The sequence below is a fragment of the Peromyscus leucopus genome, chromosome 12, assembly GCF_004664715.2.
Source record: "Peromyscus leucopus breed LL Stock chromosome 12, UCI_PerLeu_2.1, whole genome shotgun sequence".
NCBI classification, from domain to species: domain Eukaryota; kingdom Metazoa; phylum Chordata; class Mammalia; order Rodentia; family Cricetidae; genus Peromyscus; species Peromyscus leucopus.
This window is the reverse complement of record NC_051073.1, coordinates 47,556,636-47,580,521: the sequence shown is the minus strand read 5'-3', so window position 1 is coordinate 47,580,521 and position 23,886 is coordinate 47,556,636. Positions and strand designations below refer to the sequence as shown.

Sequence of the window (23,886 nt, the reverse complement as noted above, 5' to 3'; positions counted from 1 at the left end):
CTCTGGATCTCTGTGAGTTCAAGGCCACATTGGAAATAGCCAAGCATGGTGACACACACCTTTAATCCCCAGAAAGCCAGCATTTAATCCCAGGGAGTGGTGGTAGAAAGCAGAAAGATATATAAGTTAGTGTGAGGACCAGAAACTAGAAGCATTTGGCTGGTTAAGCATTTGGCTGGTTAAGATTCAGGCTTTTGAGCAGTAATTCAGCTGAGACCAATTCCAGATGAGGACTCAGAGGCCTCCAGTCTGAGGAGACAAGACCAGATGAAGATCGGGCGAGGTGAGATAGCTGTGGCTTGTTCTGTCTCTCTGATCTACCAGCATGGACCCCAATAACTCGCCTCGGGTTTGATTTTATTAATAAGAACTTTTAAGATTCCTACTACAGATTTCTTCATAAAAATTCTCTATAGTATAACCATAATTCAAGATGAAGGAATTCATCTTTAGGCTGACTCATTTGCCTGGCAATTCAGTCTTGCCAATAATTTCTTGATCCAGTGATCATTTTCACTCATTCCTGCTTCATGCCATCACCCCAACCTGCTTCCTACTTCCAGCCTTTGCTTTTTCTCTACTGCCTTTGGCATTTGCTTACTGCCTCTGTAAGCTATCTATAGTCATCTCCGAAAGGACACTCACAATTTTATGGTTTTATACTCAAACTGAAAATGTATCTGAATACCTTCTCTACTTTTGTCACCTCATTCTGTGTATGATATTTGGTACATCTAGAGGCACTAGATTCTACCCTCCATTCATATCAAGAGTCCTAGTGTTTGCAACTTGACATTTGTCAGTTTCGCCCATTTATGCCATTTGCCAAGGTCAGAACTCTATGGCTCAAGGTCGTAGTTTGACTTCTACCAGCCTCAAGGACTTTTTGTCATTTTAGAGATATTTGCTCCACAAAATTAGTAAAATTTAGTCAGTATAAAGACAAATAAAAGCTGGGCTAAGATTGTTATTATATGTCATCACTATTTTATTTACATTTTCTTCTGATGTTTAAAGGAATTGATACATTCGCACAGGTTCCTGAAAGCACTGTTGATCCTAGGCACTGAACTGTCAATGCTTATGGAGAACCTGGCTTTGTTGAAGTTGTATCTTCTTGAGTACAGTTGTGTCATGACACAGACATAGAAGAAGCATTCTTTGGTCTGTCTATTATGAATGGTTTATCATTTTAGAACAAGTGCCTCATTTCTACTTTTTCTCCCCACTTCTGTCTTTTTGTAGAACGAACCCTTTCACATGATCGATATAGCCTTACATTTTCTTCCTGCCCCCAGTGGATATTTTAAGAATGATGGATCTGTCTGAGTTTGGAGATGCTGCAGCCTTTCTCAGAAGAAATAAGGATGATCCTTTGTTACAGTCCTCAGCCTTTGATGGTAAGACTTAGTGGAAATTGCTGGCTTGAGTTCATATTATCACTTTAAGTGGCATAACTATTTACCTGATTGCAATGACCCATTGGTTCTGGAGACTAACTTATTTGAATGGTGTGCAAGCAGATGCTATGAATCTTTGAACAATTGAAGACATCAAGTGTCCAAGCCAGTAATAGAAATTCCCAAGAAAAAGAGGGTGACTGGGAGGAATCCCAGTTCCATATCCCATTTATGAAGCTCTCGGACTAGCATTCTCTTCTAGGAGTTGCCTTAGGTCAAGACTTTCTTAGAAACCTCTGAATTGTCAGCAAGCACATGTTTTAGCAGGGAGAGGATTGTGACTTGGCTCTGCACATTGTGAAAAAGAAGGAAGGAAATGATGGAGGCTGAGAGGCTGGAGGTGAGAGTTGGTCTCTGCCTGTCTTCAGACATTCCTGCTGTTGGAACCTGGCCCTCTGGCACAGGTCAGCAGGGTTTCTTAGCCAAACTAAAAGAAAGATCATTTAGGAGACTGACACTGAGATTCACAATTTCTTTGTGCTTCAGGCAAGGCCAAAGGTTAATGAGGATTTAGCTTCAAGAAAAAAAAAAGGCCAAGTTCTACATTAAAATTTCCAAGTAAATGTAACCTTTGCCCCCATTCTTTTTTAAATATCTGGGCTGCATGACCATTCTCTACATTTCAGCTAGTTAGAGATTTGGAAATCAGATTCACAGTGTGGTTTGACATCAGGTCACCTACATGCCTTAATTCCAAAATTACTTAACAGTGCACAATAAAAACTGAACATTGTTCTGGCACCCAGAATTAGTCAACGTTAGACTTCAATGTGACCAATTATAATTCAAGCCAATTATGAAGGAAATTGTATTTCTATCACAGACTCACCAGTCCTGGATCAGCTCCCAGTTTCCCATCCTTGTATTTCATTAGTGTGATTGTATTTCAAAGTAACTAATTATAATCCTTCAAATCAGATACAATAACAGAACAATCCCCAAAAGCAGAGTGGCCATGAAGAGGCCTATCACCAGCAGTTAGGTAACTAAGACAAGATGGTGATAGTGGTACCAGAGAGAAAAATCAAAATTGGACCAGTATAGTAGAGATAATTGGATCATTCATTTCATAGAGTCAACACTATAAATGATTTCTTAAAATAGAGTGATCAACATAATCTTAATTAATTTTATTAACATACAACCCTTTTTTTCCCCTTTTATTTTATTTTACAAAACCATTCAGTTCTACATATCAGCCACGGATTCCCTTGTTCTCCCCGCTCCTGCCTCCCTCCCCTTCCTCCCAGCCCACCCTCCATTCCCACCTCCTCCAGGGCAAAGCCTCCCCTGAGGACTGAGATCAACCTGGTAGACTCAGTCCAGGCAGGTCCAGTCCCCTCCTCCCAGACTGAGCCAAGCATCCCTGCATAAGCCCCAGGTTTCAAACGGCCAACTCATGCAATGAGCACAGGACCCAGTACCATTGCCTAGATGCCTCCCAAACAGATCAAGCCAATCAACTGTCTCACCTATTCAGAAGGCCTGATCCAGTTGGGGGCCCCTCAGCCTTTGGATAAAGACAGGGAAAAATAGCCAAACAAATGAAACACATGAACTATGAACCAAAGGCATACAACCCTTTTTTATGGATATTCGGTGGCAGCAAAAAGATGAACAATAACCAAAAGTTGTCTATCTCGATGGGCTAGGGGACAGTAGAGTTTGTGTATAGAACTCAGGCCAAATGGAAACAGCTTGACTATGAGTGTAGCCAACAGTTTTTGCTTCCAGTTCCCTGTTCCTGATCATCTATTTTATATTAGACTAAAGCACCTCACCTTACTGAGCCTTCTTTCACTCACCTGCCAAAGTTAGATGAACAAAAAACACTTGCCCTGCCTACCTTCCTTCATTGTTTTTAGGACCAAATAATGCTATCAGTTTGAAAATAAGTGTAGTGTAGTATAATGATACCCAGAAAAGAAACCTAGAACTGCTGGGTGCCAGGGAGGAAAACCAGTAGTTTTAGAGGTAAATATAAGAAGAAAATCACTCCAAAACCAAATGAATAATTTTGTACTACAAGAGATTAAGCATCTATTTAATAAGACTACAAGTTTGAATATAGTTTAACCCAAATTTTATCTCATACCACAACACAGAGCCTCATAAGAAATGGTACAGAGAAACACACTGGTCATTTTTAAGCTTGTTTGTGATTGGTTTTAATGTTTTACATATTTTTATACATCTCAAAATGCTGACCATCTTCATATCATATGAGATATTTAATTAGGGTTGGTTAGTTGCAAGAAATAATATCGGGAAAATATCTTTCACTTATACACTTGAAACTATTGCTTGACAGCTTACTAACCAGGACAGTGCTGAATCCTAGATGACCCAATTCAAACGCAGTGCTATCTGCATTCACAGCTCTGCATTATTTATGACTAAAAGGAATTAAAAGTTGACTTATTTCATTTACTTTATCTTTTAAAGAAAAGTTGCTGTCATGGACTGGGTCTCAGGGAAAGGCTTCTGAAAATTCTTCACTCCTCCTGTTTCCGGGGATGTTAAAACAAAGAGCTCATCATGGGGCAGGAGGTGAGCCCTCCTTGAGGGAAGCTCCAGAGAGAGAAAAGTAGCTAAGCACTTGCTAAAGGAAGCACGAGATAATGGAGGAAAACTAATTTAGGAGGAGGGTAATTTGACTTCTAGAGTCATTATTCTAATTACTGCTAATAATTAGCTATGCCAATATTGGCACTGTGGGCAAGTCTTATCCTTCTTCAGAGATAGATAGAGACAGAGATAGATAGATAGATAGATAGATAGATAGATAGATAGATAGATAATAGATAGATAGATAGATAGATAGATAGATAGATAGATAGATAGATAGATAGAGATAGAGAGATAGAGAAAGATAGAGAGAGAGGGGGTAAGGTAGAGAGAAAAGAGGGAGGGAAAATCATCAAATTTCTTTCAACTGATAATATATTTTGAAATGCATAGCCTTTATGTGCTAAACAGATACTTTTCAGAATCAAATGTATTTTCATACACTAACATAAAAACATCGTTGTTTGCATAAAAGGGACCAAAATAATAAGTACAACACAAAACCGGCACTGAAAAGCATAAACAAGTAGAAAGGCAATGAAAACTGAGTTACAAAGGATTATCACATCTGCTTACAAAGCAATTTTCAGGGGAAGTTGCTTGTAATTAGGGAAAGGAAGAAAGCAGTGCATTGTAGATTGTCATGGCAAGAAAATAGTGAGCAACAAAGTTCTATGCAGAGACAAGCGTGGTGGTAGAAGAGAATGATACCCAATTAATTGCCTCTTTTTGTACACATTCATCCCCATGACCCGCAGCTCACCTTTAGGGGAAGCATCTGGTGAGGGCCACATATCTGAAGAAATGAAATATCTGAAACTTTTTGTAACTCATACATTAGAGATGGTGGTGGTAACCTAGTTGTCATTCCCCTCAGTCAGAGTTGAATGGGGTTCTCATCAATGCTCTCTCCTTACCCTTTTTCTATTATGGTGAGAACTCTTGTAGCATGCTAAAACTCTTTTTCTTTGAAGAGCATATTTCCTACTCATCTTAAGTGGTTACTTACCTTGGGTGGAAGAGAATTTGTTAAGTATTTAAATGAACCTAGAGAGGCATTCTCATGTATTCACAGGACTTCTAACTTATTTTACCTGAAAGTATTTTATGGGTTAATTACTTTTTGTAGAAGACTTCTTCACTTAGGGATAAGGCATTGAGTGAGGGGACAGAGGAAGGAAAATTAATATAAGATGGTAAACATGAGTCAATTTTATTATATAACAAAATAATGGATATTCTCCTTCTATCTCTTCTTCGATTTAGCATGTCTTTCTCTTATTGGACTTTCATTCCAAGATTAAAATATGATGTATAGAAATCCTAAGGGAGAAGTCCATTAACACTCAGATTTACACAGATGTAACCAGATAATTTTTGAGTGAGTTTATTTGAGGGGACCTGGGAAAGAGTGAGATGATCAGGAGCCTATCCAAGGGTCCAGTGTTGTGCGGTATAGGATGGTGTAGGTGAGTTAGGTAGAGTTTTCTTATAATATAATGATATTGGCACACCTCTGCTTGCTGAGAATTTTCTTGTTCCTTTACAAATATGCATGGCCAAGCAGTCATGGTTAGCATTTATGTTTTTATAGAACTTCCTGACTTCTTATATTGATGACTCCAAGACTTAGCAGGAACAAAACTGCATCAGAATGAAAATGTCCAGTGGAGAGTCCCTTAAATACTGTAGTTATAACCTATATTTCCTCTCTAGGGAAGAAGAGATGCTGGGTTCACAATGGGAAGAATGTTTATATCGAGGCTGAGGTTAAAGAGAGTGGCGATGATGGAAAAGTACTTGTAGAGACTAGAGACGGAGAGGTAAAGAAGGCTTAGTCCTTGTGGGGTTGTCTGTGTTACTGTCTAGTCCATTCACTAAGTCTATAGACAAAAGAGTGTGATGATATCATAGGGGAAATAGAGAAATAGATATCTCTCTGTGTGTATGACAAGATCTCTCTATGTCGTACTGACTGTCCTAGAACTCACTATGTAGACCTGGCTGGCCTTGAACTCACAGAGAATCCTCCTGCCTTTGCCTTCCCAGTTCTGGCATTAAAGACATGTGCCACCAAACTGGGCTAAAATATATCTTTTATTTTCCTGTTCTTGGCAGAGTCTGAGAATTAAGGAGGACAATATCCAACAGATGAACCCTGCAGAGTTTGAAATGGTTGAAGATCTGTCAATGCTGCTTCACCTCAATGAGGCGTCTGTGCTTCACACCCTGAGGAGACGTTATGACCACTGGATGATCTACGTGTGTATATCAACTTTACCAGGAAAATCTCATTTGGAACTCATATTAGCTATGCCCCAACCTCTTCTGGTGATATTTTACATTTAGTTCATATATCCTCATATGAACATCCACTGAGAAGTAACTATCCCAACATTTCTTTAATTTTATCTTGTCAGCATGCATGTCATTTCTCACAGAATGCCATACTATATCTAAGTATGAAGCTTAGAACCCGAATAGGAAGAGTCCAAATGCCAGCTCAATTACTTATTAGTTAAGGTTATCTATGCCATTAAAAATGTTTCTGGAGGAAAATGTATTTGAGATGTTGCACTTCCAACCCAGTTTTGTGTAAAGATAAATCCAGGACATGCTTGTACTAATGTGTATGCAACACTTAACGTGCACAAACACAAGTAGGCTGGCATTAGAAATGGACAAACATATAGTCCCATGCACACATTCCTGTCTGTGTAGAGAGAAATAAGCAGTCATTGGCCATTTCCATGGCAACCTGTATCAGCATTTTCAGGAAAGAAGAGTTGAGGCTCTCATGTCTGTATGTTTATGCTCATAACTGTCACCATGATTGTCAGATAGTTTATGTACCATTTTAGAACTAGACTGTGTGCTCTTTGGAGAAATGCTTAATTTTCCTACCAAATGCTCAATGAACACTTAAGTCATGAATCAGTTAATGAAAAAGATAAAAAAGCTGGCCATGGTGGTGCACGTTTTTAATCCTAGCACTCGGGAGGTAAAGGTAGGTGGATCTCTGTGAATTTGAGACCACCCTGGTCTACATAGTGAATTCCTAGACAGCTAGTGCTATGTAGAGAGACCCTTTCTCAACAAACAAACAAACAAACAATAAATATTTCACTTATGGGCTAGAAACACTGCTAAGTACAGATTTAGATAGAAATTTGCTAAAAATGGACTTGAATTTGTATTTCCTGTGTGTATACCAACTGCTTTATGCATAGAGGTCTAAGAGTAGCTTAAGGCTATTCCTGGCACTGTGAAACCACTTCTGTTGAAGGACAGCATAGTAACCCCATAGGAGAAGTAAGGCGTGAGGACCAGAAACCAGAAGCATTTGGCCTGGTTAAGCATTTGGCTGGTTAAGCTTTTAGGTTTTGAGCAGCACAGTTCAGCTGAGAGCCATTCTGATATAAGGACACAGAGGCTTCCAGTCTGAGGAAACAAGACCAGCTGAGAAGTTAGCCAGGTGAGGTTAGCTGTGGCTTGTTCTGTCTCTCTGGCCATCCAGAATTTCACCCCAATAACTGGCCCCAGGTTTGATTTTATTAATAAGAACTTTTAAGATTCCTGCTACAGAGAAGATGGGGCTATCTGCTTTTATGACACCTAGTCCATGTTGCTGAGAAAGCAGTCTGTGTAGTCCCAGGTGAAGATGGCTTTCTCCTTTCCCCACATGTCCCCTGTCTTGTTGAACTCCCTGATGTTACCTTTCCATAAAATGGGATAGTAATGTCTGACTCTACATATAAGTTACAGGAATAAATTTTAAAAAACAAGTAGAACAGATAATTCAGTGCCTGTCACCGAACTAGCATTTGAGAAACCAACTGATTTTTCCACAGTCATTAAGCTCCTGATGGGTAGTTCCTCCTTCACTTTCTTCTAAACCTATGCATTAGAAGCAGTACTGAGATCAGGCTCAGAAAGTGGCAGTAGGGATCCATTATCATCAAGACTGTGACATGCAACCACCCTAGTCTTCAACTTTTGACTTACTAGGTAACTGTTTTAGTTTCTCTAAAGATTTGTCTCACAACAAAATTGCCACTGAAAGGGTAGTTTAAGAGAACCCTCATTCATATACAGTACTGAAGAACATTAGTCTTCAATGAAGTAAAACCAGCAGGGTCTTACTTCTTGTGAGGCTCTAGAAGAAAAGGCTTCCACCTCTTTGCTGGCTTCTTAGTGTTATTGGTGTTCTTTGTGGTGGTTTCACCTCGATCTCTTGGCAAGAGTTACATTTGGGGGCTCCAGAAATGGCTCAGCACTTTAGAACACTTGAAGATTTTGCAGAGGAACCAGGTTTGGAACCCAGTAACAACATGGAGGTTCACAGCCATCTGTAACTCCAGATTCCAGGGATCCAGTGTCCTCTTCAGGCCTCTGCTGGCACCATGCTCATATGCGTGTACATGCATGCATGCATGCAGGCAGGCAAATGCTCATACATATAGAAATAAAAATAAATATTTTTTTTTTTTTAAAAAAAGACGTGTGTCAGATATTTTAGCAGTTAGTGTATCTCCCAGAGACAGAGAGGTAATCCCAAGTCTTAACGCTGGTCTAACCCAGATATATCGGCTTCTCTTAGAAGTCCCTTCTCCACAGGAATTTATCTCTCCTCTTTCATGTTCCCTTATAAGTAAATATTCCACTAGCCTTACCTGACAGGGGAGCCCTGACAAACCTGTGAGTGCAGCTAGTCTATTTTCTGATCTCTCCTCAGACGTATTCAGGACTCTTCTGCGTGGCTATAAACCCTTACAAGTGGCTTCCAGTGTATCAGAAAGAGGTCATGGCTGCCTATCACAGGAAGAGGCCATCCGAGGCTCCCCCTCACATCTTTGCTGTCGCCAATAGTGCCCTTCAGGAGATGCTTCGCAGTAAGTAGCTGCCCTACAAAATGAGAAAGGAAAATTTCCGATCCACTTTTTCTCCAAGTCACCAAAGAGCATGTAGGCATTGTGAGGAGAGCATGGCTTCACAGCTATCTCATCTCTTGATGCCTCTGTTTCCTTCCAGATAAAATGCAGGCAACGTTGTACAGGTCTCCTATGGTTACGGAGACAATTAGTTTGTGCTTCAGAGTGAAAGAATCCATTTGTAGTGCTAGGGCTGGAGGCTGGCCCAGATAATGCCCCCTGTATGTGTCTGCTCTTATTACTCAAGCGTATGCTATACTGCATGACACAAAGAAGCTAGTCTGTAACTATTATTATGCAATGATTCTCAAAAGGCTAAAAATGTCAACCATTAGTTAGTTACTCTTTCTATTTAAAGCAAGGAAATAGGCCTAGAATTTACATGTGCATGTTACTGGTAAAGATAAAGGTATCTGTTTTATATTGTATCTTTTAAGTGAGGGGTTTGCAAGTGTAGATGAAACAAATCTTTCTCCTTGTTTCTAAGTTGAAATTATAGGTACAAATATTGTGAATAAGTTCATTCCAGTACATAAGCTTCAATCACAAGAATATCCTAGCAATTTCTTTTTCTTCCTTCCTTCCTTCCTTCCTTCCTTCCTTCCTTCCTTCCTTCCTTCCTTCCTTCCTTCCTTCCTGCCTCCCTCCCTCCCTCCCTCTCCCTTCCTTCCTTCCTTCCTTCCTTCCTTCCTTCTTTCTTTCTTTCTTTCTTTCTTTCTTTCTTTCTTTCTTTCTTTCTTTCATACTTACTTCTTTCTTTCTTTTTTCTTGTAGGTGGAGAGAATCAGTCCATACTCTTCACGTAAGTGTTTGTCTCATTTTGTTTTTCCCCTCCGTGAAGTTTCAGTGGAAAATAGACACCTATATTTCATTGAGAGTAGAACTTAAATTTATTACCTTTGACTTGTTTAATCTTCAGATACAAAATGCATTTCAGGTAGGAAAAGATACTCTGCAAGTAGTCATAACACTTCAGTGAGTTCTGTAAATATAGTTTAAGGAAATCAGCCTCCATCATTTAAAGAGACTCCTTCCTTAAAACTATTTTGTGCAAGCAGGTTTAGTTCCTTCTCAGGGGGAGCTTCCAGTCTAGCAAATGATCAACTTCAAAGTTCTCTATGCTGGCTAATTAAGCAGAGAAGCTCTATTAACATCTGTAGAGTATGCCCATGAAACAGATAACTTGCTGCTTTGAGTAGCCATGGCACAGTACATATAGTAATACATAGTGTGCCTTTGGAAGATACCAAAAGAGGGCAAAGAGGACCTCAGAATGCCTTGTTGAAGATTCATTTTGGTGGAAAGAGCACTGGGTGGACATGCTACTGTGAGCAGGTAGCTGAGACCCAAGGGGTTATGATGTGCTCAAGTCTGTGGTCTTCCTTTGCACTGATGATGGTATGTTGTGTAATTGACCCTCTGTTGGTTTCTGTTATCTTAAAAGGGATCATAGGTTTTAGATTGTAGAGCTAAGTGGCTAGTTCAAATTCAAATCTATGCTCTTTGCAAATAGCATGGACTGGCTTCTGAATTTCATGTACCTAAAGGCAAGGCTTGAGCGAATGTATTTGACTATCAAAGGGAAAGGAGAAAACCAAAGCACAGCTTCCTGGTGAAAAAAATGACAGGTCATTTTCTAAGACAGAGGTTGGATAGGATCAGACTTAGCTAACTTTCATGACATTGATCATCAGAAGCAGTTAACCATTTTTCTCCATTTCAAATCACAGAGGAGAATCTGGTGCTGGAAAGACAGTGAACACCAAACTGACGATTCAGTATTTTGCCACTGTGGCAGCTCTAAGTGAGATCAAGAAAAAGCCGGTGAGTGTCTATAACATCTGAACGGTGAGGTGGCCTCATCTACTGAGACATGGAGACTTTCCTTTGACAAGCTATGGGGAACAAGGAGGAGGAGGGAACCATAGAACAATTAGCAAAACTGTACTTTTTCTCATTTACTTTTACTTTTCTCATTTAGTGACAAAATATCAGATACTGAAATTTAAGAAAGGCAGGGCTTATCCTGGCATTCCATTTGAGGATATATACAGTCCAGCACCATGCAGAAGCAACAGAGGCAGGAGCAGGAGGCTGGCTAGTCACATTGTATCATTGTAGCCATACTCAGAAACCAGGAAACCAACAGGAAGTGGAGCCAAGCTAAGGCTATCAAACATTAAGGTCACCAGTGGTTCAGGTTGATCAGGAAAGCTCTACCTCCTAAAGGATCTACAGGAGTGCCACCAGCTTGGGATCATTTTTTTTTTTTTTTTTTTTTTTTTGTTTTTTTTCTTGTGTTTGCTTTCTGGAGTCATGTACCAGCTGCTCAACTCACAGAGATCGCTGCTTGCTCCGAGTGCTGGGATTAAAGGCGTGCGCCACCACGCCCGGCTGGATCAAGTTTTTAAACATGTGAGCCTACAGGGACATTTAACCTTTAAACCACCACAAAAATACTGAAATGTCTTGTTTTCCATCTTTTCTTTACTGCCTGAGAGGATCATCAGAGCATTCTAAATCAAACCAAAAGCATGCATCACATACTCTTAGATATCCTTCCAAGAATGTTTGATCAACATACCTTCAGGATCCAAACTTTGCACCAAGTCACCACAACCTTCAATGTCCTCTTCTGATATTTCTCTTTCTCTCTCTCTCTCTCTCTCTCTCTCTCTCTCTCTCTCTCTCTCTCTCTCTCTCTCTCACACACACACACACACACACACACACACACACACACACACGATGGCTTCCTTTTCTCTGAACTCCTTTATCAGATCCCATGCCCAACAGAAAAACTCTTAGCTTTAACCATGCAACATTTTCTATAAATGTTACCTTCTTTATTATTTTTTTAACCATGGTCTCCTAATTTCATTTCTTTGTTTTTGTAATAAAAGACCTTCACTAAAGTAACTTAAGGGAGAAAGGGTTTATTTGGCTCATAATTCTAGGTTATAGTTATTTCAAAGAAATCAAGGTGGCAGGCACTTGAATTTGCTAGTCACATGACATTCATTGTCAAGAAAACAGTGAATTAATGTATGTATGCTAATGCTCTTCTCACTCCTACCTTTCCATGCAGTTCATGATCTAGTCCATGAAATGGTGCTACTTACATGCAAGGTGGGTCTTCCCATCTCAATAACGCAGCTTAGAAAAATCAAACAAATCTAGACAATCACTCATTGAAACTCCCTTTCCAGGTAGTTTTAGGTTACATTAGGTAAACAGTTAAAATCAGCCATCACACTTGATAGCTTTTAATTCAGCTTTAGCTGTAAAGTGAGCATTCATAGTAATTTGGAAGTCATTTTTCCATGCAAAGTAAAACTAGGTAGTGTTAAGTGGTACTCAGAACCATTTGTAACCACACAAAACTGTTAACACCTCTCATCAGTTCCTGTCTGATATTGTCACTTTGTATTTTCAATTCAATGCTGGGTATCAACAGCTTCTTCTGCTATAACAAGTAGGAACTATACCAAAATATAGACTCCCTTTGCTCAGATTTTAAACTATAAAACGTTTGCATTTCCATCACCTCATCCCTGAAGTTGGTTGATAGCTGCAAGCATCCTTGAACTGTTTTTTCCTACATAACAATTGTTTCAGTGTGCATTTTAGTTTTGTTGTTGTTTGGTGTGGACTAATTGGTTTTATCTTAATTGAGTCTTATGATGTCACATAATGTAACATAACAACACAACTTAACCTGTACAACAGGTCTATGGAAATCCTTGCTTATATAGCCTTTTATAATTCATTGGAAGACAATAGATACATATTATTGAAGTCAAAACAATATGTATACATTGTATATTCTTGAACATCATATACTATATAATTAAACCTATGAAACAGGTCTTTGTGGATGAATTTATAAAAACAATGCAGCTCTGAATTGATGAGGAAGCAGCTGGTCTTTTAGGATTACTTTGTGTAAACAGTCCATATTCTTGAATAGGCAAAATTCAAATTCAAGATCAATACTATTACTAGTCACTGCTTAGTGTAACCCTCTAGATTACCTAGAATTAGTGTAAGGAAAGTATAAATTAATAATGGCAAGAAACTAATGTATTATCCTAAGATGAATTTCTAGTTCTTTTCTGTTTGTTAACAAACATTTTCTTTATTCACTCAGACTCACACAAAAAACATTACAAACTAATGACGGCCTAAAAGTTTTATTAGGAGAAAATATATGAAATTGTTACCTTTAATCCTTCCATTTTTTGGAATCTCAGTTTCCAAATAGTATTTTGTCACATTTGAAAACTATAGGCCACTAGTTATTGCAGTAGCAATGAAGCCGCTTTTGGGGAGTTTGCTTCAGTGTAAAATCCTGTTAAACTTTATTCAGCCTTACTTCTCTTCTGTGCTTTTAGGGGATTTCAGAAGATCAAATTGTACAAACGAATCCTGTCTTAGAAGCGTTTGGAAATGCCAAAACTCTGAGAAACGACAACTCTTCTCGTTTTGTAAGTAGCGCAATAACATCTCAGAACCTATCATTTTTAGGCTATCATAAAATTTGTGCCCGAGCACATTGGTAACAGAATTCTAGAACAAGGTTTTTGATCAAATTATATCATGTTGTGACATTTCTCAAAAGAGTTTTACCAGATATGGCTGAGACAATTAAAACTTCTTATTTTTATGTATTTTCTATTTGAAAGATTCCATTCATAAGGGATGTAGTTATCTTAACACACATCTCTTTACCTTCACTGTAGGGCAGCTCATCCAGCAAGGTATCATAACGCTTCCTATATTCTTATATTTTAGAGATTTGAAATTGTTTCTCCTTAATTTCCTATATACTGAAGTCAATTTAGTAGATCTTTCCTAATTCTCTTAATTATTCTCTCTGCTCTTGTTTATGAACTCCTTTTCCTGCATATTTAATGGGAATTTTTTTTAAAATATATTGAACAAGGTACTTCAATGTGGTTTTTTGATAACTAGAAATCCCATGATGGAGGAAAACATTTGGATTTAGAAATCAAGCTTTATAAGTCCATTTTGTTCCAAGAATGAGGGGCAGGGAGGCCCTGTAAAAGTTAAAGAAAACTGAAGAATGCTTCATGTTTGAATATCTAAGCATAACTAAATAATAGACTCAGGCTAATTGCCTGGTTTCTGACCAAAGCCTAGTGGTGCGACATTCCTGTTTATATTGATTTGAATACACTTGTACATTGAACAATTGCTATTTTGAAGATTTGTTAAAATATCGGTGCATGTTTTATGAAATATGAAAGACAGGAATATAGAAAAGAGAAGAAAAGAAAAAAATGTAAAGGAAAGAGTAAGGTCTGGGGACATAGCTAAATGGTGAATTGCCTGGCATGTGTGAAATTCCAGGATGAGTCCCAGGAGAGAGAGACAGAGAGTGAGACACAGAAAGAGGGAGAATAAGAAAGGAAATAAAATGAAAGAAAGAAAAGGGAAGAGGAGGGGAGGAAGTTAAAGAAAAAATAAGAAGCAGAGACGAAGAAGACGGATAAAGATGGAGGGATAGACAAGAAGAAGCAGACAAAAGTAAAAGATTTTGATAAATGGAAGGAACAAGACAAAACAACGCACCAAAAATCCAATAAAAATTTAAAAATTGAGATAGCTTTTAAAAATTATTACTAGGTACACATGCATCTATACTGGTTTCCCATATACATGTGTATTTATAGGCATGTGTGTGTGTGTGTGTGTGTGTGCGTATGTACACATAGGCATGTGTATGATTGTGTAGCTGCCATTGTACTCTGCTTTCTAATATACTAGCTCGGTCCCCCTGTTGTGGCCCCTCTTCTTCGCTGCTGGAATAATGTTTTGCTGTGGTGCTTCCTGGCACGGGAGGACCTCACCAACCCATTTTTTTCTCCCACATTCTCATCCCATAAACTGTCTGCCACTCTATCTGGCATTCTTACATAGGTACTGTCAGCACTGAGCAGCCTTTATGCCTTGCTGGATTCTCCTTTTAGGTTTCAATTAAGAAAGAAGAGAGTGGAAAATCACAGTGTTTTTGAGACATAAGCCAGACACAAGCCCCTTGGTCTACTGAGCACACATGAAACAAACCCCTAGCCTTTTGTCTATCTCTCAGTCTTGGTTTATGTCCCCTTTTCTCTTACTTCCTAAACTACAGCAAAAGAGGCTTTGCTTTTGATTTCAAAATACTTCAAATGTCCCTTTGTTAGAGCTCTTGAGTAGCTATGTACCATCTAGAACATTTCACAATTCTCAGGACCATGTTTATTCTTGTTATTAGGTGTCTAATTCCTCAGAAGTTCCTTAGATCATGGTGGATAGTCACTGAATGCTGGATGAGTGAGTGAGCACACTGAGAAGATTCTACAATCCTCCTTTTCAAATAAGAGCACTGAGATTCACAGTTTCTACAGTGCACATGAAAACACACAGGCAGAAACTGGCAATATGGGCCTGGACACAGTCAGGACTGCTGTAGTCTTGGTAATCAGTGGTAACTTCAATGTGAATGCCTTTTATGCAATTGTCTTCAGAAAAGTATTAGAAAATGTGGGACACTGCCGTTCTGTTTCTTTTTTTTTCTCTCTAACCATCCTAGGGAAAAAAAAACTCATCAGGATGCATTTTGGTTCAAGAGGCACGCTGTCATCTGCAGATATCAAGATCTGTAAGTAGCCATTGCACTATCTGGCTGTTTTTTTCTAAGTTTTGTAAAACTGTTCAAGCATGAATCTTTATTCGTTTTTGATCCTTCTAGATTTTCTAGAAAAATCCCGGGTGATTTATCAGCAGCCTGGAGAGAGGAACTACCATATCTTTTATCAGATTCTGTCTGGAAAACAAGAACTTCAGGGTAAGTGTTAGACTGGAGCCCACACGTACTCTAGAAAAGGACAAACAGATTCCAAGGGAAAGAGAGTACTGTTTTAGTAGGTCTCTTAGTAGTTTTAGACCACAGTTTATTCATCCTACAGTAGGAAACTTAGGCACTTATAGAATTAATGGGGGTAGAATAAATGGCAACATTGTTTTTTTTTTTTTTTTAATTTGGCATTAAAAGCAAGAAGAGAATTTGCAGTGACTAAAATGCCTTGGCAAGGTTATGTGTGTGTGTGTGTGTGTGTGTGTGTGTGTGTGTGTGTGTGTGTGTGTGCAGTCGATGTAAGGGCAATTCTTTGCCCAACAGGGCATTTTTTGCCAAGAAGAGGACAAACTCCATATGGAGTGTCTTTGATGTCCAACATTCTCTCAGGAGTAGATCGGTGCTGCCAGGAGCAATCATGTCTTGTGTCAACAGAATTCTCAGTTATTAAAACATTTAAAGGCCATATTTTCTAGGTCTATGAAGTGTTTGAAGATTACCTATCCATTCAACATGTATTTCTGTATATGTAGAAAACCTAACTAACATAACTATAAATATGACAAGCACAGGTGACTATTAACCTGTAATTCTTATCAACCTAAATAACTTAAAGACTAAGGCTTCACATTATGAAAATAAACAATCTATAAACAGATGTATAGTATAGGGACAACAACCTTGAAGTTGTGACAATATACAAAAATATCTTTATCAGAGGTAGAAATGTATAGTGCAATATGACAATATCCTTAATATGTATCAATATACAAAATATCCTACACAGAGGTAGAATATACATACAGTGTGACAAATATGATTTTACATTTGAATCAATATACAAAATATTTCAAACAGGAGTAAGAAAATATGTACAATACGACACATATAGTTTTTGTATTTGTATCAATATACAAATTATCTTAAATAGGAATAGAAAAATAATTTTGTATTTATATCAGTATACAAGAATCCAATTATCCAAAGTTGATAGTTACTGATTTAGTTTACAAGTAGATACAATAATCTACCTTATTATCCTATCATATCTATTCTCCCTTTTTCTTATCCAAAAGAGAATCTTGAGTCTAAACTTTATTGTTCCATCCCCAACCCTATTACAACTTATAACCAACCCCTGACAGATGACAATTATCCATAACCCCGAGAAAACAAAACCTTTTGGGAGAGGGGTGTAGTTTTCTTAAAATTGTTTCCTGCTTTCTAGAGGGTGATGGTATTTCTGTGGGATTCTGTAAGAAAACTAAAACAATGGTTAATTCTCATAAGGACTAGCTGTAACATTTGTAGCCAGCCTCAGAGTAATGGGTAAAGCTTATCTGAAGTTCTGGATAGAGGTATAAAATGATGGATTATCTTAGTTAGCCACCTTGGAACTGTCCTGAACAGTTTGTAGTCCAGAGCCGATCTTTGTGTGTTATTTTACTGGCTCAATGGCATCATTATGAACCAAGTAGAATCATTGTTGTGGGGCCCCATCTTCCTTCTGGAGACTTCAGAGATCATTGTTAGGAAAATATATTGTTCACTGTGGAAAACTTAAACATTATTAATACCAAAATGGAAAGTTTAAATTTTAGGATAGCACTATATCTAAAGAAAGGTTCTGCCGGGCGGTGGTGGTGCATGAATTTAATCCCAGCACTCAGGAGGCAGAGGCAGGCAGATCTCTGTGTGTTCGAGGCCAGCCTGGGCTACAGAGTAAGTTCTAGGAAAGGCACAAAGCTACACAAAGAAACCCTTTCTCAAAAAACAAAAAACAAAAAGCAAAAAAAAAAAGGAAAGTTCCAAAGAGTCAAGAGTAAGTATGAGGAGAAATAGAATTTTGACAACAATAGTCCCTAGATTTTTGTTTTTTTTCTGTCAGTGGCTCTTCTGATATTCAACAGAAACTCTTAATATTTTCTTTTAACAACATGCTTGGATTTAGAGAAGGAGAGAACCATGCTCTAACTCCAAAGCTAGCTTTGAATTTTAATTGAGTTGAGTGTACAACTTTTCTGAGAAGTAAAGAGATATAGATGTTTATGTAGTGAGATTTTTACCCTGCAGAGAATATTGGTACCAATAGATCTGAGTTTTTCTTTGCTTGTAATTTTTTTTCTGGATAGTCTTCCCTTCTGCTTTAGATGTCTAGATGTCCAAGGTCTTTTGACTTCTTGAAGATTGGTATTTCTGTTTTCCTGTAAAGTCAAATACAGAACCCTGCCCTGACCCTTGTTTGGTGGGTTTTCCTTATAACTTGTAGAACTGTCACATTGGTGGATGAGCCATCATTTCTCCTTATTAAGAGGTTTGTCCTGTTTGAATCAAATCTTTATTAATTTTGATGGTATCCTCTAGCTTTTCTTCTCCTGTGGAAACAAAAGCAAAACCCCTTCCCCAATGTAGCACATATCCTGAGGTCAACACATCTTTAAAGTACACAGGCTGATTTAACTTAGTAAATTTTTCTATTATCCAATGTCTCTCTGCAGCTGTTGTTCCTTTCTCATCAGCATTAAGAAAATTCAAAGTTAATAAGGCATTATGCAATCTGTCTTTGGGGGTTTTGGTTCCCCCTTTCTGTTTATTAAGCATTTTTTTGGAAGTGCAATTAGAACTTTCTCAACCACTTGTCCTGTAGGATTGTGTGGTATATCTGTAATATGCTTTATATTATAATATAAAAAAAATCATTTCATTTTACTGGAGTCATATGCTGGAGCATTGTCAATCTTGATTTGTATAGGTATACACCCATTATGGCCATGAATTCAAATAGGTGTGTAATTACAGAACCAGCCTTTTCAGAACTCAAAACATTTGCCCATTGAAATCCTGAAAGCATATCTATTGTATGTTGTACACATTTTAATTTTCCAAATTCTGCAAAATGAAACACATCCATTTGCCAAATTTCATTTCTATGTATATCTTTAGGACTATTTCCTGTCAGTAGTGGAGTTTGGTTATAGAAGGAACAAGTAGGACATTTCTTTACAATTTCCTTGGCTTGTTGCTGAGTGATTGCTATTGACATGGTATTTTTTTTTTGAAATTCTGAGGACACTTTTTTGAAATTCCAGCACACTTTCTATTAATTGGTCAGTTTCATCATTACCTTGTGTGAGAGGATCTGGCAGACCCATATGGGATCTGATATATATGATTCTTATTTCTGATTATTTCCTGTAATTGTATAAGTAGCGAACTTAATTCTGTTTTATCAGGAATAAATTCAGCAGTTTCAATATTTAAAACAACTCTTTCTGTATATTGAGAGTCAGTAACTATATTGAGAGGTTCTGTAAAGTACATTAGTACCATAAAAATGGTATACAGTTCTACCTTTTGTACAGAATTGTAGGGGCTTTGAACTACTTTACTTAAGTTTCCTGGTTTATTTGCATCAGTATAGAACAGAGGGACTCCACAGATTGATATTCTCCATACAATGTGGGAAAGAACTCAACTAGTTTTTTTTTTTTAATGAATTTGATTTTCTTGCTTTTGGTATAACTGTTGTTAATATTTCCCCAAAAAATTACTGAAAGCTCCTTGCCAATATTCATTTTCTGCCCATAAAGAATAAATTTCCTCATTAGTTAAAGGTACTACAATTTCTGCTGGGTCCTTTCCTGTTAATTGATGAAGTCTTAATTTTCATTTGAAAATCAAATCAGAAATCTTTTCCAACTATGCCTTTAATTTTTTACTCTGTTTATGTGGCAGAAATATTTATTCCAATATAATATCTTTCTTCTCAGTTAAAATCCCTATAGGGGAATGCATAAAGAGTAATATGAGCAGAATGTAGTTAAGCTCTGGATGCACAAGATCCACATGTACCTCCTGTGATTTCCTTTTCCATCAGAGCCAATTCTCTCTCAGCTTCAGCTAATAATTGTCTTGGACTATTTAAGTTCTTGTTACTACCCAAGGTTTTGAAAAAATTACTCAGTTCATGATTTTTTTTTTTTATCCAATAGTGGACCGTAAATTTGAAATAACTCCTAGCAATTTTTGAAATTCATTAAGAGTCCACAATTGATCTCTCCTTATTTGTACCTTTTGGGGTCGAACTTTTTGTAGACCTATTTATATCCTCAGTAATTAATAGAATCTTGTATTTTTGCAGGAGCAATTTGTAATCCCCAGCAAGGCAAAACTTTCTTTACTTCTTCAAACTTTTTTCCAAAGTATCGACATTTTAATCAACTAGTAAAATATCATCTGTATAATGGTAAATTAGGGATTGTAGAAGCATAAATTATTTCCTATAGTTCTTGCACAAAATATTGGCAAAGAGTGGGGCTATTTAACATTCCCTGTGGAAGAACTTTCCATTGCTATCTCTTAACTGGCTGAGAATTATTAAAGTAGGCACCATGAAGGCAATTGACTTAAACAACCTTTTAAGTCAATAACTATAATAGCCCATTCTTTAGGTAACAGAGAAGGCAAAGCCATTGTAGAGTCCATTGGCTGAATCACTTTATTTATGACTCTCAGATCTGTCCTATTCTCCGTTTTCCAGATTTCTTTTTAAAAACAAATATAGGAGAATTCCAAGAGCTTGTTGATTCTTCAATATTTGAGCATTTAGCTGCTCCTGACCCAGCTGTTCTAAGGCCTGTAATTTTTTTTGTCATAGGCCATTGCCCAACCCAAATAGGTTTGTCAGTTAATCATTTTAAGGGTAGGGCCTTTAGTTCCTCTGAGAGTTCAACAGCAGCTGTGCTATGTTTTTATACAGCCTGAATGGTAGGTGACTTTTCTATAGTATCTTAGGCTGTTCTTCCAAGAAACATGAATTGGATTATGGTCCATTTCGGAGATTGGAATAATGTCAATCTGGGTATTCCATTGCTGTAACAGATCACTACTGCTATATTAGCTTTATATGGCCTCAGCTTTCCCCTATATCCTTCTGGCCCTATGCACTCAACCCATCTTGTACTTTGTTTTGCCTGAGATAGGGTTTTAATCCCTAGGAATTGAACATCTACTTCCTGAAGAGGGCAATTTGGATGCCATGATTTTGTTGTAATTATAGTCATATCCAGTCCTGTGCCCAGCAAATTTTCAAATATAATATTATTTATTCGTAATCTTAGCTTTGGTCTTTGTTTATATATAGAAATTTGCCAATTTATTTGTTTTATGGTTTTTCCTAGAATTTTTTATTCATCTTTCAAAGTTTTATCATCCAGAGCAGTATAGTTTTTTACGTTGGGCACTGGATTTTCTAATTGTTCTGGGGAGGAGTTTTCTTTACAGTGACTGGGAATGACGGGACCATGTTCAACCTGGGAGCCTGTGAGAGGCTCCCCAAGGTATTTCCTGGAGGTAAAAGTTGCCTTGTCTCTTATTGATCTGCAATCGTTGGTCCAATGTAGGACTTTGCCACATCTTCTGCATAATCCAGAGGCTGGAGCCTTCTGTTTGGGTCATTCCTAGAAGAAAAATTTTCCTAGGAGCACCCTGTATACAATTTCTTCTTATATGGCCTGGTTTACCACAATTAAAGTATTTGACACTTAGATATTGCTTTATACCTTTGAAAATCACCTCTCCTATCCAAGCCTCATCACTATAGTTAAGATCTTGACTCTGTAGTCATGAGACTCTTAATCTCAGGATCGTGGGTTCATGCTCCATGTTGGGCACCAGATATTGGTTGAATTATTAAGGCAACTCCACGTAGTTAAAAGGGAGGTTTATTTTGCAGGGTAACTTACAAGTGAAGGGATAAGTTACAGGGTCTGGGAAAGGTGAAGCACAGTCCAGCAGTGTTCTCTGGAGAACTCTGCTCAGTCTACCTCCAGCATCCAGGATCCAGGAACCAAGAGAGCTGGCATATTTGAATCTTGGGTCTTCAGGGATCCTGTCTTGGCTCCACCTTCTAGGCGTGACAGTTACCAAAGCCTCAATGGGGGTAGTACTTCCAGGTCAAAGCTGGAACAGGTACCTACTATAGGACTCAATATTGATTGTGTGTTAGATCCATTCTTTTATGGCTGCTGATCTAACCTTTAAAGGTGCAATCATCTTTTTGCATTCTAAATTAGCATTTTCAAAAGCCAAAGATTGAATTAGTACTTGTCTAATTTCTTGATCTGATATTTTTATTTTTGTTTACAGCTCTAGTCAATCTTTGCAAAAAGTCAGTAAAAGGTTCTTTTGAGCCTTGTATGACCTTAGTATATGACTCAGTTGCTTTTCCTGGTTCTGGAATCTTATCTCAAGCATTTATGGCTGCCATATGGTATATGGACAAGGTATGCTCATCAAAGGTAGTTTGTTTATTTACATCAGCAAAACAGCCCTCACCAAGAATCTGATCTTGAGAAATCTCAAAATCTTTCATCTTACCTTGCTGTTTAAGGGCCTTAGCTTCTTCTCTCCATCAGCTTTTCCATTGTAACTGATGACTATATTCTAATACTGTTGAGATTAATTGATTGCAGTCATTCGGAATTATTCTATTCCTTGAGAACCATGTATTTAACATCTACCTCACATATGGTGAATGCATACCATATGTAGCTACTGCTTCCTTAATGTCTTTTAAATATCTCATATGTACAGGCTCCCATTTACAATCTGCATATCCTTTGGCATAATTAGCATTTGATGGTTTCTCACAAACAGTAACAAGATAAATCATAGCAGGTAAAGTCACAGCGTTTGGCAAGTCATCTTTAAGTTTGTAAGGTACTGGAGAGGTTAATTCCCCTCTAACTTCTTTCATCTGTGCCTCAATGCTCAGGCTATTTATTGTTTGTATATAGGAGGGCTACTAATTTTTTGTGTTAATCTTGTATTCAGCTACTTGCCTAAAGATGTTTATCAACTGTAGGAGATCCCTGGTAGAGGTCACTTATGTGTACTATCATATCACAGTGACTAATGATACTTTGACTTCTTCCTTTCCAATTTTCTTCCACTTGGTTTCCTTTAGTTGTCTCATTGCTCTAGCTAGAATTTCAAGTACTATATTGAATAGATACAGAGAGAGTGGACAACCTGGTCTTGTTCCTGATTTTAGTGGAATTGCTTTGAGTTTCTCTCTATTTAATTTGATGTTGGCAATTGGTTTGCTATATATTGCTTTTATTACATTTAGGTATGTCCTTTTTATCCCTGATCTCTCCAACACTTTTATCATGAAGTTGTGTTGAATTTTTGTCAAAGGCTTTTTCAGTATCTAATGAGATGATAAAGTGGGTCATTTTCTTTCAGTTTGTTTGTATGGTGGATTACATGAACAGATTTTCATATGTTGAATCATCCTTGCATCACTGGGGTAAAGTCTACTTGGTCATGGTGGATGATCTCTTTGATGTGTTCTTAGATTTGGTTCATCATTATTTTATTGAGTATTTTTTTAAATCAATGTTCCTAAGAGAGATTGGTTTTTAATTCTCTTTCTTCGTTGCATTTTCATATCAGGGTGACTGTGGCCTCATTGAAAGAATTTGGCAATGTTCCTTCTGTTTCTATTTTGTGGAATAATTTAAGAAGTATTGGTGTTAGTTCTTCTTTGAAAGTCTGGTACGATTCTGTTCTAAACCTATCTGGCCCTGGGCCGTTTTTGGTTGGGAGGCTTTTAATGGCAGCTTCTATTTCCTTGGGGGTTATAGGTCTATTTAAATCATTCACCTTGTCTTAATTTAACTTTAGTAAATGGTATCTATCAAAAAAATTGGTTCATTTGCCTTAGATTTTCCAATTTTGTGGAGTACAGGTTTTTGAAGTATGACCTAATGGTTCTCTAGATTTCCTCGGAGTCTATTGTTATGTCCCCCCTTTTATTTCTGATTTTACTAATTTGGATATTCTCTTTTAGTTAGTTTCTATAAGGGTTTATCTATTTTGTTGGTTTTCTTGAAGAACCGACTCTGTAATATGATTCTTTCTATTGTTCTCTTTGTTTCTATTTTAATGATTTCAGCCCTCAGTTTGATTATTTCCTGCCATCTACTCCTCTTACATATGCCTGCTTCTTGTTTTAGAGCTTTTAGGTGTGCTGTTTAGTCATTAGTATGAGGTATCTCCA

The 23,886-nt window shown here is 37.6% G+C and overlaps 1 protein-coding gene across 1 annotated transcript in view; it reads left to right on the top strand.

The window, feature by feature from the left end:
• The first annotated feature begins 1,286 nt into the window (after positions 1–1,286).
• Positions 1,287–23,886, top strand: part of LOC114691906 (myosin-15) — a 128,936-nt gene continuing 106,336 nt past the window's right edge. The window contains 9 exon segments of the mRNA XM_028867466.2: positions 1,287–1,400; positions 5,745–5,851; positions 6,147–6,290; positions 8,764–8,920; positions 9,734–9,761; positions 10,690–10,783; positions 13,354–13,441; positions 15,558–15,626; positions 15,717–15,812. Of these exon segments, the coding sequence (XP_028723299.1) occupies positions 1,313–1,400; positions 5,745–5,851; positions 6,147–6,290; positions 8,764–8,920; positions 9,734–9,761; positions 10,690–10,783; positions 13,354–13,441; positions 15,558–15,626; positions 15,717–15,812 (871 nt within the window). The 5' untranslated portion in view covers positions 1,287–1,312.